This window comes from Balaenoptera musculus, chromosome 9, assembly GCF_009873245.2.
Source record: "Balaenoptera musculus isolate JJ_BM4_2016_0621 chromosome 9, mBalMus1.pri.v3, whole genome shotgun sequence".
Taxonomy (NCBI): Eukaryota; Metazoa; Chordata; class Mammalia; order Artiodactyla; family Balaenopteridae; genus Balaenoptera; species Balaenoptera musculus.
The window spans coordinates 81,201,917-81,222,840 of NC_045793.1; the positions used below are offsets into that span (position 1 = coordinate 81,201,917).

A 20,924-nucleotide genomic window follows, 5' to 3' on the forward strand; every position below is an offset into this window, starting at 1 on the left:
TAAGGTTTAATAGTAGTAGCAACAATGTTGAAGGAATGTTTGCCTGCTGTTCTGCTACTTAGAATTGAAATTTGAGGGGTTAAGTGGAGAATAGTTCAGTATATTTTAGATAAAGCTTATAAATAAATGGATGATAAAGAAATGAAGCACATTTTCCAAGGACATATTCTCCTGCAAGCAGAGATGGATGTGGATTAACAAAAGAAATAGAAAACTATCCCAAACTCCTGTTGGTAGGAAAACAAGGTTTTAACTTACAACACAGACTAGCTGTTTACACTGATCATAGTAATCATGTACTTGGAAAATTTCCTATTTCACTTTAAGCCTATATGAAAAGCCTAGACAGTAACTGTGTCCACTTGCAGAATATAATTAAGAAAGGCCTGTTTCTATAGGAGAAGTTTTCATTCAGTACCCTTCACCAATAATTTATCAACATCAAAGAAAGGAGAAAGAAACCCATATATATCGACTGTCCATTACGTACTAGGAGTCATTTGATTCTTAGAGCAATTCTACTGATTTGTTGTTATCCCCATTTTACGCTTGAAGAAGTTGAGATGTAGAGAAATTCATTCATTTCACACACCATTATGAGTGTTTACTAAACAGGTGGCTAACACTGGCCTTGGCTCTGGGGTATCACAGTGACCAAGATGGAAAATGTCACGCCTCCCGTGGTACTTGCTTCTCATCAGAGGAGGAAGAAAATACACAAGTTAAGAAAAATACAAACAAGCCAAAACCAAGTAACATTCATGCAATATTAAAATACTAAAAGGGAGTGATGCAGCTGGGAGTGTGTAAGTGGGAACTCTGGATTCCTTAGTCTGGGAAGACTTCACGGAGACAAGGTCCAAATGGAGGGAGGAGCTGGCACTGTGGAGGTCAGAGGGAGGCACGGAGGAGGCAGGAAGAAGAGTCACGGCAAAGGTCTAAAACCCGTGCCCTGGAGCTTTGCGAGCAAGGAAGAAAGTGGAGCAACATCTGAGGTGAGGTAGGCAACTGATAGATCACTCCACACTTGGATTTTAATCTGAGAACACTGAGAAACAGTTGGAGGGCTTTATGCAGAGGAAGGAACATCATGACCCAGTTAATTTTTTTTTAACATCTTTATTGGAGTATAATTGCTTTATAATGCTGTGTTAGTTTCTGCTGTATAACAAAGTGAATCAGCTACATGCATACATACATCCCCATATCCCCTCGCTCTTGCGTCTCCCTCCCTCCCACCCTCCCTATCCCACCCCTCTAGGTGGACACAAAGCACCGAGCTGATCTCCCTGTGCTATGCGGCTGCTTCCCACTAGCTATCTATTTTACATTTGGTAGTGTATTTGTGTTCATGCCACTCTCTCACTTAGTCCCAGCTTACCCTTCCCCCTCCCCATGTCCTCAAGTCCATTCTCTACGTCTGCATCTTTATTCCTGTCGTGCCCCTAGGTTCATGAGAACCATTTTCTTTTTTTAGATTCCATATATATGTGTTAGCACATATATTTGTTTTTCTCTTGCTGACTTACTTCACTCTGTATGACAGACTCTAACTCCATCCACTTCACTACAAATAACTCAATTTCGTTTCTTTTTATGGCTGAGTAATATTCCATTGTATATATGTGCCACATCTTCTTTATCCGTTCATCTGTCAGTGGACACTTAGGTTGCTTCCATGTCCTGGCTATTGTAAATAGTGCTGCACTGAACATTGTGGTACATGACTCTTTTTGAATTATGGTTTTCTCAGGGTATATGCCCAATAGTGGGATTGCTGGGTCATATGGTAGTTCTATTTTTAGTTTTTTAAGGAACCTCCATACTGTTCTTCATAGTGGCTGTATCAATTTACATTCCCACCAACAGTGCAGGAGGGTTCCATTTACTCCACACCCTCTCCGGCATTTATTGTTTGTAGATTTTTTGATGATGGCCATTCTGACCTGTGTGAGGTGATACCTCATTGTAGTTTTGATTTGCATTTCTCTAATGATTAGTGATACTGAGCATCCTTTCATGTGTTTGTTGACAATCTGTATGTCTTATTTGGAGAAATGTCTATTTAGGTCTTCTGCCTATTTTTGGATTGGGTTGTTTGTTTTTCTGATATTGAGCTGCATGAGCTGCTTGTATATTTTGGAAATTAATTCTTTGTCCATTGCTTCGCTTGCAAATATTTTCTCCCTTTCTGAGTGTTGTCCTTTCGTCTTGTTTATGGTTTCCTTTGGTGTGCAAAAGCTTTTAAGTTTCATTATGTCCTCTTTGTTTATTTTTGTTTTTATTTCCATTTCTCTAGGAGGTGGGTCAAAAAGGATCTTGCTGTGATTTGTGTCATAGAGTGTTCTACCTATGTTTTCCTCTAAGAGTTTTATAGTGTCCGGTCTTACATTTAGGTCTTTAATCCATTTTGAGTTTATTTTTGTGTATGGTGATAGGAAGTGTTCTAATTTCATTCTTTTACATGTAGCTGTCCAGTTTTCCCAGCACCACTTATTGAAGAGGCTGTCTTTTCTCCATGGTATATTCTTGCCTCCTTTATCAAAGATAAGGTGACCATATGTGTGTGGGTTTATCTCTGGGCTTTTTATCCTCTTCCATTGATCTATATTTCTGTTTTTGTGCCAGTACCATACCGTCTTGATTACTGTAGCTTTGTAGTGTCGTCTGAAATCAGGGAGCCTGATTCCTCCAGCTCCATTTTTCTTTCTCAAGATTGCTTTGGCTATTCAGGGTCTTTTGTGTTTCCGTACAAATTGTGCAATTTTTTGCTCTAGTTCTGTGAAAAATGATATTGGTAGTTTGATACTGATTGCGTTGAATCTGTAGATTGCTTTGGGTAGTATAGTCATTTTCACAGTGTTGATTCTTCCAATCCAAGAACATGGTATATCTCTCCATCTGTTTGTATCATTTTTAATTTCTTTCATCAGTGTCTTATAGTTTTCTGCATTCAGGTCTTTTGTCTCCTTAGGTAGGTTTATTCCTAGGTATTTTGTTCTTTTTGTTGCAATGGTGAATGGGATTGTTTCCTTAATTTCTCTTTCAGATTTTTTGTCATTAGTGTATAGGAATGCAAGAGATTTCTGTGCATTAATGCTGTATCCTACAACTTTACCACATTCATTGGTTAGCTCTAGTAGTTTTCTGGTGGCATCTTTAGGATTCTCTACATCCAGTATCATGTCATCTGCAAATAGTGACAGTTTTACTTCTTCTTTTCCTATTTGGATTCCTTTTATTTCTTTTTCTTCTCTGATTGCCATGGCTAAAACTTCCATAAGTATGTTGAATAATAGTGGTGAGAGTGGGCAACCTTGTCTTGTTTCTGATCTTAGAGGAAATGGTTTCAGTGTTTCACCATTGCGAATGATGTTGGCTGTGGGTTTGTCATACATGGCCTTTATTATGTTGAGGTAGGTTCCCTCTGTGCCTACTTTCTGGAGAGTTTTTATCATAAATCAGTGTTGAATTTTGTTGAAAGCTTTTTCTGCATCTATTGAGATGATTATATGGTTTTTATCCTTCAGTTTGTTAATATGGTGTATCACATTGATTGATTTGCGTATATTGAAGAATCCTTGCATTCCTGAGATAAACCGCACTTGATCACGGTGTATGATCCTTTTAATGTGTTGTTGGATTCTGTTCGCTAGTATTTTGTTGAGGATTTTTGCATCTATGTTCATTAGTGATATCGGCCTCAGGCCAATATCACTGATGAACAAAGATTATTGTGACATCTTTGTCTGGTTTTGGTAACAGGGTGATGGTGGCCTCGTAGAATGAGTTTGGGAGTGTTCCTCCCTGTACTATATTTTGGAAGAGTTCGTGAAGGATGGGTGTTAACTCTTCTCTAAATGTTTGATAGAATTTGCCTGTGAAGCCATCTGGTCCTGGACTTTTGTTTGTTGGAAGATTTTTAATCACAGTTTCAATATCAGTGCTTGTGATTGGTCTGTTTATATTTTCTATTTCTCCCTGGTTCAGTCTTGGAAGGTTGTGCTTTTCTAAGAATTTGGTCATTTCTTCCTTGCTGTCCATTTTATTGGCATATAATTGCTTGTGGTAGTCTCTCATGATCCTTTGTATTTCTGCAGTGTCAGTTGTTACTTCTCTTTTGTCATCTCTAATTCTGTTGATTTGAGTCTTCTCCCTTTTTTTCTTTATGAGTCTGGCTAATGGTTTATCAATTTTGTTTATCTTCTCGAAGAACAAGATTATAGTTTGATTGATCTTTGCTATTGTTTCCTTCATTTCTTTTTCATTTATTTCTGATCTGATCTTTATGATTTCTTTCCTTCTGCTAACTTTGGGGTTTTTTTGTTCTTCTCTCTCTAATTGGTTTAGGTGTAAGGTTAGGCTGTTTATTTGAGATTTTTCTTGTTTCTTGAGGTAGGATTGTATTGCTATAAAGTTTCGTCTTAGAACTGGTTTTGCTGCATCCCATAGGGTTTGGGTGGTCGTGTTTTCTTTCTTTTTTTTTTTTTTTTTAGGAATTTTATATTTTCTTTAATAAAAGTGGTTTCAGGACTTCAGACTCTAGATTCCTATTGGCAGTCGTGTTTTCATTGTCATTTGTTTCTACGTATTTTTTGATTTCCTCTTTGATTTCTTCAGTGATCTCTTGGTTATTTAGTAGCATATTGTTTAGCCTCCATGTGTTTGTATTTTTTACAGTTTTTTTCCTGTAATTGATATCTGGTGTCATAGCATTGTGATTGGAAAAGATACTTGATACGATTTTAATTTTCTTAAATTTGCCAAGGCTTGATTTATGACCCAAGATATGATCTATCCTGGAGAAAGTTCCATGAGTACTTGAGAAGAAAGTGTGTTCTGTTGTTTTTGGATGGAGTGTCCTGTAAATATCAATTAAGTTCGTCTTGTCTAATGTGTCATTAAAACTTTTGTTTCCTTATTTATTTTCATTTCAGATGATCTGTCCATTGGTGAAAGTGGGATGTCAAAGTCCCCTACTATTATTGTGTCACTGTTGATTTCCCCTTTTATGGCTGTTAGCATTTGCCTTATGAATTGAGATGCTCCTATGTTGGGTACATAAATATTTACAATTGTTTTATCTTCGTCTTGGATCTATCCCTTGATCATTATGTAGGATCCTTCTTTGTCTCTTGTAATAGTCTTTATTTTAAAGTCTATTTTGTCTGATATGAGAATTGCTACTCCAGCTTTCTTTTGATCTCCATTTGCATGGAATATCTTTTTCCATCCCCTCACTTTCAGTCTGTATGTGTCCCTAGATCTGAAGTGGGTCTCTTGTAGACAGCATATATACGGGTCTTGTTTTTGTATCTATTAAGCCAGTCTATGTCTTTTGGTTGGAGCATTTAATCCATTTACATTTAGGGTAATTATTGATATGTATGTTCCTATTCCCATTTTCTTAATTGTTTTGGGTTTGTTTTTGTAGGTCTTTTTCTTCCCTTGTGTTTCCTTCCTAGAGAAGTTCCTTTAGCATTTAGAAGTTCCTTTAAAAGTTCCTTTAGGTCTTTTTCTTCCCTTGTGTTTCCTTCCTAGAGAAGTTCCTGTTGTAAAGCTGGTTTGGTGGTGCTGAATTCTCTTAACTTTTGCTTGTCTGTAAAGGTTTTAATTTCTTCGTCGAATCTGAATGAGATCCTTGCTGGGTAGGGTAATCTTGGTTGTAGGTTTTTCCCTTTCATCATTTTAAATATGTCCTGCCACTCCCTTCTGGCTTTCAGAGTTTTGCTGACAGATCAGCTGTTAACCTTATGGGGATTCCCTTGTATGTTATTTGTTGCTTTTCCCTTGCTGCTTTTAATATTTTTTCTTTGTATTTAATTTTTGGTAGTTTGATTAGTATGTGTCTTGACGTGTTTCTCCTTGGATTTATCCTGTATGGGACTCTCTGTGCTTCCTGGACTTGATTTCCTTTCCCATGTTAGGGAAGTTTTCAACTATAATCTCTTCAAATATTTTCTCAAACCCTTTCTTTTTCTCCTCTTCTTCTGGGACCCCTATAATTCAAATGCTGGTCTATTTAATGTTGTCCCAGAGGTCTCTGAGAGTGTCCTCAACTCTTTTCATTCTTTTTATTTTGCTCTGTGGTAGTTATTTCCACTATTTTATCTTCCAGGTCACTTATCTGTTCTTCTGCCTCAGTTATTCTGCTATTAATTCCTTCTGGAGAATATTTGGTTTCATTTATTGTGTTGTTCATCATTGTTTGTTTGCTTTTTAGTTCTCCTAGGTCCTTGTTAAACGTTTCTTGTATTTTCTCCATTCTTTTTCCAAGATTTTGGATCATCTTTGCTGTCATTACTCTGAATTCTTTTTCAGGTAGACTACCTATTTCCTCTTCATTTGGTTTGGTCTAGTGGGTTTTTACCTTGCTCCTTCATCTGCTGCATATTTCTCTGTCTTCACATTTTGTTTAACTTACTGTGTTTGGGGTTTCCTTTTCGCAGCCTGTAGGTTCGTAGTTCCCGTTGTTTCTGGTGTCTTCCCCCAGTGGGTGAGGTTGGTTCAGTGGCTTGTGTAGGCTTCCTGATGGAGGGGACTGGTGCCTGTGTTCTGGTGGATGAGGCTGGATCTTGTCTTTCTGGGGGTCAGGACCACATCTGGTGGTGTGCTTCGTGGTGTCTGTGACCTTATTATGATTTTAGGCAACCTCTCTGCTAATGGGTGGAGTTGTGTTCCTGTCTTGCTAGTTGTTTGGCATGGGGCGTCCATCACTGGAGCTTGCTAGCCATTGGGTGGAGCTGGGTCTTAGTGTTGAGGCGGAGATCTCTGTGAGAGCTCTCGCCAATTGATATTACGTGGGGCCAGGAGGTCTCTGGTGGTCCAGTGTCCTGAACTCGGCTCTCCCACCTCAGAGGCTCAGGCCTGACACCACGCCAGAGCACCAAGACCCTGTCAGCCACACGGCTCAGAAGAAAAGGGAGAAAAAGGGAAAGAAAAAAAAAAAAGTAAAAATTAAAAGTATTTTTTAAATTATTAAAATAAAAAAAAAAAGAGAGCCACCCAGCCAATAAACAAATCCAGCAAGGATAACAAGCACTAAAAAGTAAACTAAGGTAAACATAAAAATGAGAAACAAATCAGTCGTAGACAGCAAACCCCCAGCCTACAGTTGCTCCTAAAGTCCACCACCTCAGTTTTGGGACGATTCATTGTCTATTCATGTATTCCACAGATGCAGGGTACATCACGTTGACTGTGGGGATTTAGTCCGCTGCTCCTGAGGGTGCATGGAGAAATTTCCCATTCTCTTCTTTGTTTACACAGGTCCTGGGGTTCAGGTTTGGTTTTGGCCCCGCCTCTGCACGTAGGTCACCCTCAGGAATCTGTTCCCCACCCAGATAAGAGGGGGTTAAAGCAGCAGCTGATTAGGGTGCTCTTGCTCACTCAGGCTTGCGGGGAGGGAGGGGTACAGTAGTCACAGTTGGAATGCGGGGCAAGCCTGCAGTGGCAGAGGCCAATGTAATGTTGCAACAGCCTGAGGCACGCCATGTGTTCTCCCGGGGAAGTTGTCCCTGGATCGCGGGACCCTGGCAGTGGCGGGCTGCACAGGCTATCCAGGGTGGGGGGTGTGGATAGTGATCTGCGCTTGCACACAGGATTCTTGGTGGCTGCAGCAGCAGCATTAGTGTTTAATGTCCGTCTCTGGGGTCTGAGCTGATAGCAGTGGCTCACGCCTGTCTCTGGAGCTCACTTAGGTTGTGCTCTGCCTTCTGTAGGCACACAGGGAAGGAATCCCTTTTCCTCACACACCCCGAAACAATGGTCTCTTGCCTCTTTGACAGGTCCTGACTTTTTTCCGGACTCCCTCCTGGCTAGCTGTGGTGCACTAACCCTCTCAGGCGGTCTTCATGCAGCCAACCCCTGTCCTCTCCCTGGGATCTGACCTCAGAAGCCCGAGCCTCAGCTCCCAGCCCCCACCCACCCCGGTGGGTGAGCAGACAAGCCTCTCAGGCTGTGAGTGCTGGTCGGCACCGGTCCTCTGTGCGGGAATTTCTCCGCTTTGCCCTCTGCACCCCTGTTGCTGCACCCTCCTCTGTGGCTCTGAAGCTTCCCCTCGACCCCCCGTCTCCGCCAGTGAAGGGACTTCCTAGTGTGTGGAAACTTTTCTTCCTTCACAGTTCCCTCCCAGAGGTGCAGGTCCTGTCTGTATTCTTTTGTCTCTGGTTTTTCATTTTTCTTTTGCCCTACCCAGGTATGTGGGGAGTTTCTTGCCTTTTGGGAAGTGTGGGGTCTTCTGCCAGCATTCAGTAGGTGTTCTGTAGGAGTTGTTCCACATATAGATGTATTTTTGATGTATTTGTGGGGAGGAAAGTGATCTCCACGTCTTACTCCTCTGCCATCTTGAAGGTCCTTCCCCTGCCCCCCCCCCCAGTTAATATTTTTAAAGGCTACTCTTTTTAAACCAACTGGATGGAACGGAGAGTTGGGGGAGAGTAGAAGCAGGAAAATCGGAAGCCGTTTCACTGGTCCAGTTGAGTAGTTGTAGTGAGATGTTGAGGACCGATAGTATGGCATTCAGGGAAAGGAGAATCAGGACAAATCCTAGATTTTTGGCGAGATCCAAAGAACCATTTACTGAGAGTGGAAGCCTGAGAGAGGAGTTGGTTTGTAGGTAGAAATCAAGAGTTATTCTTCATTTGCTCAATTGGAAAAACTAGTTTGTTAGAGTCCAGGAGAAGATGGCAAGTAGGCATTTGGCTAAATAAATATGGATTTGGGGGTCAATATAGGAGGCAAGAAATTGAGTATCATATTACTTTGAAGAATTTCAGTTATCAAATATTTGAACCAGTGTATGATGAAGTAAAAATTCGATTCCAGTTTTAGTTAATTTGCTTGTTTGTTGTTATGTGATGGAGTATTTATTAGAGAAAACATTATAGACCAATGATCAATAAAGTTGTTATAGAAAGGTACAGAATTTCAACAAAAACATAAAAATTTACGTGTGGGGGAAATGGGTGAATGTGTTCAAAAGGTACAAACTTCCAGTTATGAATAAGTCACGGAGATGTAATGTAGAGCCTGGTGTCTATAGTTAACAGTACCGTATTGTATCAGTATATTTGCAAGTTGATAAGAGAGTAGATCTTAAAAATTCTCATCATAAGAAAAAAAATTATAACTATGTGAAATGATGGATATTAACTAAACTTATTGTGATAATCATTTCACTATATACATATATCAGATCATTATGTTGCATACCTTGAACTAACCCAATGTTACATTTCACTTATATCTCAATAAAACTGGGGGAAAAAGCCCATAAAATTTATGCTATGTATTAACAAGTTATATTAGTCTAACATTTAAAATGATCAACTACAAAATGAAAAAGTGGGTGATAGACCTAGTCACCTTCTTAGCATGACCTAACTTCAATTAAACATATAGCCTGTATAAAATGTATTCGTTTTATTAGCATAGAGCACTTCTGGGTCAAGATAATATTGAAATATATTTATAATTTAATAGCTAATTATGCTAATTACCTGGAGGGGTTGTGTATACCTTAGCCAACTTTGTTCAAAAATCAAAAGTATCTTACAAAAAGCAGTTTTTTGTGGGGTGTAGTTTGAGTGACGGGAGTCAGGATTGTTCAGTGTGTGTTAGAGGAAATGCATTATGAAGTACTGTTGCTCGCTTATTTTAAACCCGATTCTAAGACAGAATACAGTGTAAATATATAGAACAGTTGTGTTTTATTATTCAAGTTTTAAATATTAAATGAGAGCCAATCCATAGTGAAATGATATAATCCAGAAAAAGTGGCTTTTAAGATACTACTGTAAAATGAATGCTATTTATACGTCTCACATTAAGAAATAAGTAACAAATAACTAAATGAAATCAAAGCTTTATTATCACAGATAATTTCATAGATTGTATGAAAATATTTTGAAAGGAAGAAGTTCAGATGATGATCAAACCTATAGCACACTATGATAATGGTTAGAGCACTTCGTTGGACTTCTAGGAACATGTTTCCTTTCACACCCCTCCTCTCGATAAGTTTTAAATGACTAACAGTATAGAAATCATTACGGTATTTCACACATAGTCTTGGCTTTGTTAACTTCTGCTCTGACTGAACATTTAAAACATCTTGTAGATTACTTGTTACTTAGAATTTTGGAATTCTCATAAACAAGTGTCCGGAAATCAACACAGAGTCAAGTTAAGAAGAGTAGGGTTGAAAGGTCAGTTTTGAGTGAGTCATTTTTCCCCTCCATGTGAAAGAAACTTTCTCATTGGCTAGTGTTCAATAAAAGCCTGACTATAAGTAAAAATTGACCTCCACAGTAGTGGCCTTGGGAAACTGCATGTTAAGCACAACATTTCTGATATTTTATAGTAGTGAGTAAATTATTAAGAAAATATTATGCCTCTTAATATAACTCCTAGTTAATCTGTGTATGAGAAAGGGTTGTGGATTTGGGAATCATGAGTGACTGGAAATAATTGTTAAAGCAAAACCAAATGAGTAAAAATGGATTCAATGGGGATCTTCAAAAATGGAGGTATAGGAAAAATCCAGAGGAAGTCTGAAGGGGATTGGAGTCTGAAGAGGCCAGTTGGAAAACATGGCCCTGAAGGCAGGGAAGATGGATGAGGAAAAAGTCTGGATCAACCATGGTCTCCTTAGGGAGGAGGAAACATCTCATAAAGGCCTCTGGCTGTAAAACCACTGTCACCGCCCCAACGGTGGCACCTCCACTGTGGCCAAGGCTCCACCTTTCCTGACCCACATAGGGCTCCCCAGCTGAACAGCTGTGCCTGGGAGTTTGTTGACACCCAGTTCAGCCTCCGGGAGACCGAGCATGTTCCTTGATTTATAACATTTTTTTGGTGAACTGTTAATGATAAACTGGTTAATTACCCTGGATAATCAAGAATTAACTCTACTTACTAAAGCAAAACTATAACACATTAAAAATATGTTTCTAACATGGTTGAAGCACAAATTTCCACATTTAAGAACCTCGCCTCCTTCATCTCTCAACCATGATATCACAAAACATAAAACTTAACAGTTTAAACATTTCTTAAATTCAGATGTTGACAAAGCACCTTTAATCCTGTGGAAAAATAGGCAATGGACATAAAGAGAAAAATGACCAAAAGTGACAATAAGGTACTCTGAGATATAGGAAAGGATGCTTAACTTCATCCATAATAAGAAAATTAATTTGTATTTCCACAATCAGATCTGCAAAAATCCTAAATTTTAATAACATACTGTTCTCTTAGGTGATGCGCAACAGTCACTCTCACATATAGTAGTAGAATATTAAACTGATATAATTCCTATGGAGGCACATTGGCAGTATCTGTAAAAATTTATGAACTCATGTATCTTTAGGCCCAGTAACTCCACTCTAAAAAGTGGAATGTATATTACAAATATATTTTCACATATATGAATTGGCATATATTCATGTATACACATTGTTAGCACTGTTTTTTAAACCATTTTTTAAAATTGAAGTGTAGTTAATTTACAATGTTGCATTAGTTTCAGGTGTACAGCAAAGCGATTCAGTTATACATTTATATATATATTCTTTTTCATATTCTTTTCTATTATAGGTTATTACAAGATATTGCATATAGTTCCCTGTGCTATACAGTAGGTCCTTGTTGTTTATGTTTTGTATATAGTAGCTTGTATCTGCTAATCCCAAGTTCCTAATTTATCCCTCCTCCACCCCCTTTCCCCTTTGGTAACATAAATTTGTTTTCTATGTCTGTGAGTCTTTCTGTTTTGTAAAGAAGTTCATTTATATCATTTTTTTAGATTCCACAGATAAGTGATATCATGTGTGGTGCTGTTTTTAATAGCAAAAATTTATAAGAATGCAGTGCCTGCCAATAGCTGATTCATAAAGTGGGATATTATGCAACTGTATCCTCTCTGAGTTTTGGTACAGAAAGACTTTTAAAGTATATAAAGTGAAGGAAAGCAAAGTAAACAACAGAGCTTATATTATGATTCTTTTTATGTACAAAAAGTTAGGAAAGTATTAAACACCTATATATTTACCTTATTTGTTGTGTAGGTGTAAGAAACTCTGGAGGAATACCCAAGAAAGTAGACAGGGTTTGACCCTTCAGGGTGAAGGAGTGAGAACTGTACAGGGGGAGTGAGAACTGTACAGGGAGAGTGAGGCCAGATGGAAGGGAATCTATCATTGTAAATCTTTATATTCTTTCTGGTTCTGAACCATAAAAAATATTTTCTTAAAAAAAAAAAAGTAAACCTGCCTGATTCTATCCAGTATGTAAGCCTGAAAAAACTTACCTCTAAAATTGATTTACAGAAATAAAATGAAGAATGCAAAAATCTGATTTGTGTTATTTTTACATAATTACATTGATTTTTAGTATCCCTCTGAAACCCCAGATCTAGTACCTAATGCAGAGCATCTCAGTATGCATTGAATGTTTCATCAAAATGAATTACAATCTGTTATCCCAATCCTAAACAGCTTAAAATTTAAAAAAGACTTCTACCGTATTGTGTAAAATTTGATACCTAGCTTTCTTCCACTTAATCTTTCAGGTCTCTGCCTTCACAGTGCACCATGCTTTACTACTATCATTCTCCTCACCTGCTTATAATATATATATATATATTTTTTTTTTTCTCCATCCCTTTTATTTAACTTTTGCCCCCTGCTGGCAATTATGCCCATCAAAACCAATTGGTATTTTTAAAATAAATCCAGTCATGTACTTGCTCTTAAAACCTTTGAGGGCCTTTCCATTATATTTAGAATAACATGTCCTAGTTTACAAGGCCCCAAAGGAATGTTGAATGAAGGACACAGGGTGGTCCCAGGTCAGGGTCCCTCTGGCCTGCAGGCTCAGCTTCGGAAGCTGTTCACTTAGAACTTGCTCCTTTGGTCTCCACTGGAATAAAATGTAATTAAACATTTAGGAGGCAATCAAAAATTGTTAAATCATTGACTTTTATGGAGTCGCACTTTATATTCTATGATTTTGTTCAGTTCAATGATTTAAGTATGTGCACTCACACACATAGAGTACATGCATGGACGGTGATTCTGTGTACCCTTTGTCCCATGGTGCCCTTGTGTGCGTGCACGAGTTCATTGACCTGTAAGGCAGAACATCGTGTATAATACTGAATAATGATAATTTATATAAGATAGGAACATAAGGAATATTAAAATTCTGACACTATTATTTTTCTTGACCGAGGAAATAAAAGGCTGTTTAATGCCTAGGCTATTCATGTGTACTTTTGAACTTTTTCTGCTTTTGTTGGAAGCAGTTTATGATTAAAAGTTGGAACACCACAATGCCTGTTGTGGACCTTTGACTTGTAAGAAAGATAGAAATCTAAAAGTTCAGAAGGTGCCTGAAAGGCTGGCCACAGTCCATTGCTGGAAAGACCAATTAGGAAGCCCTGTTTACACTTTAAAAAAAGTTAATTGCTTGTTTCTTTACCACTCTGTTTCAACGTTATTACAAGCCATTAGTGAGTATTGATCAGGTCTGTCAAAATCATCAAAGCATGCAGTAAGAAACCTTTTCCTTTGGAATTGTTAAGAAGTTGAAGAAATTTCTAACCTTTATTTCTACATTTCATTTTCTTTAATAATGCTGACTTTGTGTGTGATTCAATATTTTATTGTTGAATTAACTTTAAGACATTGAGTAAAAGAATTGATTTGGAAAATAATAAAAAGTTTAAAGTCCTGGGTCTCAGGAAGTCACTACTTTGCAGGTGACTGGTAGAAGTATGCATTCAAAAAAGGAAACACCCATCCCTAGGAGATCTATTTTTTGTTTGAGAACTTAAAAATATGTACTCTGTCCTCCCCCACCTTGTACATGGATGTGTGGAATTTAAATATATTTTGACAAAGTGAGGGGAACTGTCTCTATATTATATTGATGTCAGTGAGTTTTAAAACTATTTCCCTTGCAGTTTTAAAAGAAAGACCATGAGAGGAAATGACTAAATCCTCTGAGTATGCCTTCATTGACAGCTGATAATTAGCAGGCAGCTTAGCAATAATAATTAGTTCCCTCTTGAGAAAATTTCCGGATGAACCCTGAGTTGGTGCATCCCAGTTTAGTCTTGTTTCTTTGTCCACTGCCTCCCCCAAGTAATTCGTGTTATTTTTAGAGTAGGAAGAACTCAAGATGAGCTTCCTCCGTTTACCCGAGTCAGCACTGTCCATTATTTGCACTGTCTTTTCTGGAGATTACCTGAGATTAGAGTTTCTTTGTCCCCCTCTTCCTGTATGTTTTCTGATTCTTTCATCTAAGCAGCTTGCAGCAGTGCAGAGGGATAAATAAGTCAGCCATTGCTTGGTAAATACGTCAAGTCCACGGACTATAATTTGGTGCTAAGACCAGTATTATGACTTAAAATGCTGGCTCTAAAACTAAAAAGAGGAAATATTCGTAAAGAAGGAGGGAAGCTTCCTGCTTGAGGTTGAGGTTTTTGTTTTGTTTTGTTTGCCTAAGTATATACCAAAAAATTTTTCAATTCATTTTGAAACGCTATTACAAGTTACCTACAAACATTTCAGTTTTCTTAAAGTAAGATGTATAAAACTGAAAATGTCATCAATTAATAAAGCAACATGAACACGTCTGTAGTTATTTGAGACAGCTTTTTAAATACATATGAAAGGTAATTAAAATTAAAATTGATATTAACCTAAATTTTCCTCTTGATGTTCTTGCTGTTGAATTGTTTTGAATTATATCAATCCCAGCTATTGAATATTGGGAAAACCTTCCGTTTTACTTTATTATTAATATCAAGTTCTGCAAAAATGTATTCAAGTTCAGAAACATTATAATCCCTTAATAGACTAGACTTTTCTTAGTTGCTTCTATAGGGAGTTTTCTATATAAGGCTACGGAGTCACTGTTTATAAGGAACAAGCTTTTAACAAGTCAAACAATCTTGATGCTCTTTGTCTCTGGGGACCAGAATTGGGGGTGACTAAGCCCTGTGAGTATACAGTGGTGATAAACACCCCATCTCACATGGATCATTAATAGCAAAGCTCTCTAGTCAACCTCTTATTCAAATTTTGGCACCAACAATGACCAAATAACCTTAGCTGTGCACTGAATCTCTTAAAAACTCTCTTTTTGCAATTAGAAAACAGAGGTAGTTGTAGGTCCTACCTCGTGGAAGTGCCCATGATTAAATGAGATGTTTAGCCAAATATCTGGGCAACCCTGATCTAGTCAAGTTGAGACCTAAAATTGATCATCACATCAAGCAGTACTGTTAAGCAATTGATATAGTTTTTCTCTTGTATCATAGGGACTTTTAATTTGAATTTTAAGAAGCCTGGGGTCAATTTTGATACTCACTTTAACAGTGTGTAGGATATTAGAGAATAACTTTCACTTAATAGCATTTATTCCAGTGTTCCCATCTTATTTTCTTTGTTTTTTATTTCCCTTCATTTTAGCACCCCTAGCAATATATTTGTTTGTTCAACTGAATATATTTGTATGAGTCATCTCAGATCCTTTTTGGAAAGATGCAAGTTAAATAAATAAATAAAAGTAGAAAATTAGAGTTAGTATTAAAGCATAACTATGCACAACCTTTAAAAAATGTTTCTATTTTAGAATGCCTCTGTGTCTGTTATTCCAGATATATGTCTAAAACACAAATATTTACACATAACGGGTACTTTTAACCTTTCCTGACTTAAAGTCAAGGATGTTGGAGAATCATAGACAGTGGTTAGTACCTTGATTCTGAAATTTCCACTGAAAAGTCTGAACTTCTTAGGAATCAGTCGTTGGCATTATTCTGTTGGATGGTGATGGTCAAAGTGGAGAGTTGCAGAAACATTCAATGCACAGCTCTCATATTGGGAACATGTTTAAAGAAAACTGCAGTCTATTTATTGGATCTTATATTTTTAAAAAATAAGTTAGGAATTATCCCAGGAAGTGTCTTCGTAAGTGAAATGAAATTTCTTAACTTACTGCCTAAGGCATGTACATGATATTCAATTTTATGTATCCAAACATATCTTGACAGCAATTTCCTCTGAGGTGATATGAATGAATCAAAATAAATTAGCTGCAAAATTCCTGATAACCTAAAAGTATTCCCTGACCCTATAATCATTTAAATATATGAAAAGTCATAAATGAATATTTTAACTACTTCCTTTTAGGCAAGCTTAAATAAGGGTCGTGGGATATGTAGACTTGTTCATTGGTCACTCCCTCCATTTGTTAAGATTCCAAAAAATATAGATTCAGCACTGTACTTTGAAAGGCCGTAGAATATCTGTGGTTGGGTTTGTTTATTTTTTTTGACAATGTTTTATCACCTCTATTTTAGAAATGCAATTTAGTCAAAGAATTAATAATTTTGAGTGTACAAGGGTGATTAAGATATGAGGAAACCAATCTAAAGAGGTTAAGTGGTTGTTCATAGTTACTCAGGTAATTAATGGCAAAGCCAAGACCAGAACCTGGCTCTTCAGATTCTCAGCCTACAGGACTTTCATTATGGCATATACATCTGTTGTACTTTGATTCTCATTTTTGTTTTTTTTTTTGTAATTTGAGTGAATTTTCATTGTAATAGTATATAGCTGTAGGATAGTCATTTATTCTCTGGGCACCTGAGTTTCTTCATAAGTAAAATAAAGGACAGTGGTAATTCAAACGGTTACACTGTGGTTGTCTACTGTGGTGGAAAAAAAATTGATACATGTAAAGGCTGTAAGAAATGAACATTTAAAAAATTTGCATTTGTTGAAATTTTTCCCTTTGCATTTTCCAGTCTACATCTCCACAAGAACATGAGTTCATCTTTGTGGTCTCATGGGATAGACTTCTTCATAGAGATGGGAAGATGGGTCAGAATAAAATTTGATTAGAAGAAAATAAGACTGATGGGCCGGTAGTTAGTCTCTATTACTGACAAAGAAACAGGAACGATGACCTTTAGACTATAAAAATTATAGTAAGCATAGTATGCATTGCAGAAGTTGGCAAGTCATAAAAACAAGTAGAAGTTTTGATGTCTATATCTCTTTGTATATACAGAGGTAATGAGGTCCTAATGACTCATTGGGAAAAAGCAAGGTCATTCCATCCCTAGATGGAATTCATTTATGGAGTGCCTCCTTTACTGGTTGAGCTGCCTTTCTTTCCAATTCATACTTTTAAAAATTGGCACTGACTACTCCACTGTGGCAGCACTTTAGGGTAGCGCCCTCATGTTTGATTCCTTTCATGGCTTTCTCTCGTTTTCCAGCCAACTTATTCTCCTAAGCTTTGTACACTACTGTGTTTGGTAAGTCTGTAGTTTAGAGACCTGCTAATTCTAGCTAGTGTATAACCATTCTTTGAACAGTTGAATCTTTTCAGATAATGATTTCACCATGCATAATGCTTGAGGAATTTTAGCAACATACTAGAATAACTGGGGAGGCTTTTCTGGAAAATACTCCACTTAGCAGCCCTGATGTAAAACCATAAGTGATTACATGTGAAGACAAGGTGTAATGGCAGTGGAGAGCTCTGATTTATATTTTTGTTATGGTATTGAATCCCTAAAATACGCATCTCTGTTTGTGAATGCCTAGTTAAGAAGGAAAACAATGTGATTCTACCTTGACAAAATTACTGAGTGGGAAAAAATGTGTCTTCCAGGATTCAAGAACCCCTAATCTCTCAAATTCCTAGTTTTATCTTCCCTAAATAAAGCACATTATTATTATTTCCATCTGTCCCTCAAAACTTTAAGTTCTTTATTTAGGTGAATGGTCAAATGATTCAGTATCACAAGTTTTACCTTTAAAATAATTTAATAATTTGATGTTAGCAAAATTGGTTGTTTTAACTAAAGGTTTAAAGTTAGCACCATTCCACAAAACTTTGGACATCAACAGTTTCAGAGTAGAGAAATAGAAGTTAATACATTCGTAATAGAGGGGAAAAGATACTCCATTTCTCTTTTCTCAGACACAGGCAGTGTAAGAGTGGGCAAAGTGCTATGGATTTGTCATATTTCATACTGCTGTCTGGGTTTGAGTGTTTTGGTTACCAGTATTTCACCTTCTTTGTCAGATGCATTAGGAGCTGACCTTTGGGAAATGAAGTTATCTTCTACCTTGTCAATATTTCCAAGGAGCCTCTTTAAGAAATCTTCAGCATGCAGGGTTTCGTATTAATTCTCTCTCATCCTCAAAGGCTCTCACATTATCATTTACCAACCTTAAATAGTGAACTGCCATATGCAATTAAATAGCTTCAACAAACAAATACACACATATGAGAGGTTTGCCAGATTCTGGCTTTCTAAAATTAAATGTATGTTAACTAAAACAAATAATTTGTAATTTCTGAAGTAGGGGTGAATGCATAAACACCAGCCCGAATCACAGTGGTAGAAAGTAGATCCCCATCAGTTTTTAACAGTCATTCCCACTGTACTGAATACTACCACATTAACAACGCTGATAGTTTCCATTCTTGGACAATTTGATTTTGGACGTGACTTTCAAAACCAGTTTCAAGTGGAAACATTTTTTCTGAGTTGTTGTTCATCTGGAATTAAATGGACTTGCTTTGGGAATATTTATTGTAGAATTGGGATTTTTGTTATACATAGAAAAGTAAATATAAAAGTCATAATGGAATGACTTTTCCGTGTAGCACTTTACATTAAAGTTTGTGAAAAATAATTCTTTCTGTATTTAAAAACATAGGATATTTACCTTACCTATTAAGTTGAATCGAAGCTTTTCATTTAATAAACTTATAAAAGATGTTAGTTTGTGCACATCACAACTTATTTCCATTATAATTTTTTTTACACACTGAACAAATATTTAAAAATTTTTTTCCAGTTTTATTGAATTATAGTTGATGTATAATGTTGTATTAGTTTAAGGTTATGACATATTGATTTGATATATGTACATATCAAGAAATGATTACCACAATAAGTTTAGTTAATATCCATCACCTGACATAGTTAGAATATTTTTCTGTTGATTCGAACTTTTAAGATCTACCATCCTAGCAACTTTCAAATACACAACTAAGTATTGTTGATGCACTATATATTTTTAATCTTTTTGAGTAATAAATTTTAAAGACTTTGTATTTATGATAAAATGAATGTTAACTGCACAGTATTAATAGGTATGAAAATAGAGCCATGAGAAAAGTGTTATAAAGGTGTTTGTATTTTCTCTTGTGTTTAGTGTACATTTTCTTTTGCATTTCAGAGCTCTTGGATCTAAACAGAACGTCAGTCTTTCATAGCCCTTTTGGATTTCTTGATCTCCAGACAATGCTGCTGGATGAATATCAAGAGAGACTCTTCGTGGGAGGCAAGGATCTTGTGTATTCCCTCAGCTTAGAACACATCAGCAGTGACTATAGAGAGGTATGGAAACAGCAAACTATATTTCAGGAGAGAAAGAAAAGGAGTAAGGGAGGTATCTTCTTGCGTGGGTGTTACTTGGATTAGATTTTTCATTGTCTTGGCCATTTAACATTCTGAGTGATAATATTACTGAAATAAATAAAATATTCATTAAAAATAAAATCATTTTGAGAAAAAGTTATAAATGATGGAGAATGAACTTTTCTAGCACACCACAGATCTCTGTGTCCCCAGAAGACTTCTGATTGGTGCACTGGACGTTTCTCTTGCCTGATGGCCCTTGTCACCACACCCAGTGTCCTGACACCTGGGTTTGGAATATGCTGATTTAAAGTGCCTTTAGCACTTACTACTCTAGAAATCCCAGCCTGAAGAAATACCGATGTGTGAACTCAGTATAGCTAACTCATATATTTCTGTTGGTAAGATCACTAATTCAGGTGGATGCTTTTTAAACCTGAAGGATTAAAGTATATTAAAATAGGTGAGCACCCAACTTTTCTGAGAAAGATTAACTGTAAGAAGAAAAATGGTTCTTATAACTCTGTGCTTATAGAGTTGAATTGAGCTAATATGTTTCCAGAAATATTGATATATCAACCTTATATAAAACATGCAGAAATTTTTATAGACCATAGGATATTTTTGGCATAAATGTATGTATTACATAATACATTTTCTTTATAATTTACTTATTTATTTTTATGTTTGTCGAAATGTACAGTGTCCATATTTTTTAAAGTCATTTTTTAAAAATGTATCATAAAAAGCAGCATACCTTCATCCCTGACAGTTCCTCATCTCTAGAGGAAATCATGTAAAACTCTCATTTCTTCTGGTTCTTACCTCTGTATGTCTAAATAACATTTGTGTACTGTTCTTTCTCGGTATCGTTAATTTTAGATAGTATCTGTTGACTTTCTGTAAAGGAAGATGAGGATTTTAGCTTTCTTTTCTTGCAGTACCGTAGCTAATATATCTGCACTATTTCACCAGCAACCCCTACTCATCTGCCCGGTCATCTTCCCAATAGAGCTGTACCACAACTTTTAGCTAAGTAATAACTATTTATATTATTATAATTGGGAAAATGGATCACACTTCTTCCCGCCACCCCAGATGAAATATTTTCTCTTTGTTTCATTTGCTTAGATTACTTTTACTCATTTTTCACCAAACTTTCTACCAGAGTTCTTATACTCCTCTCAATATTGTAAACCATATGGCTTTCCAAATCAGTTTTTGGTTTTTAAACGAGATGCGTCCTTCCTGATTCTCTTGTCAGCCCAGAGTTGAACTTCACCATCATGCTGGAGCATCCCCTCAACCTCCCAGTCGTGTGATATTCTTTCGTAGTTTAGTCTGACATTTTACTGAAACACACCTTCAATTAGCTTGCTGAAGAAAGATCCAAAGTAAAATTTTGAGGTTTTTTTTAATGTTTAAATATAGTATTATTCAGACTCCACACAGAATTGGTAGATGA

At 36.7% G+C, this 20,924-nt stretch overlaps 1 protein-coding gene across 1 annotated transcript in view; it reads left to right on the forward strand.

Moving 5' to 3' along the window:
- The window catches only part of SEMA3E (semaphorin 3E), a 267,673-nt gene that overhangs the window by 132,013 nt on the left and 114,736 nt on the right, over window positions 1–20,924 (forward strand). Inside the window, exon 2 of the mRNA XM_036863545.1 lies at window positions 19,278–19,438. Within this exon, the coding sequence (XP_036719440.1) occupies window positions 19,278–19,438 (161 nt within the window). The remainder of the gene's footprint in view (window positions 1–19,277; window positions 19,439–20,924) is intronic.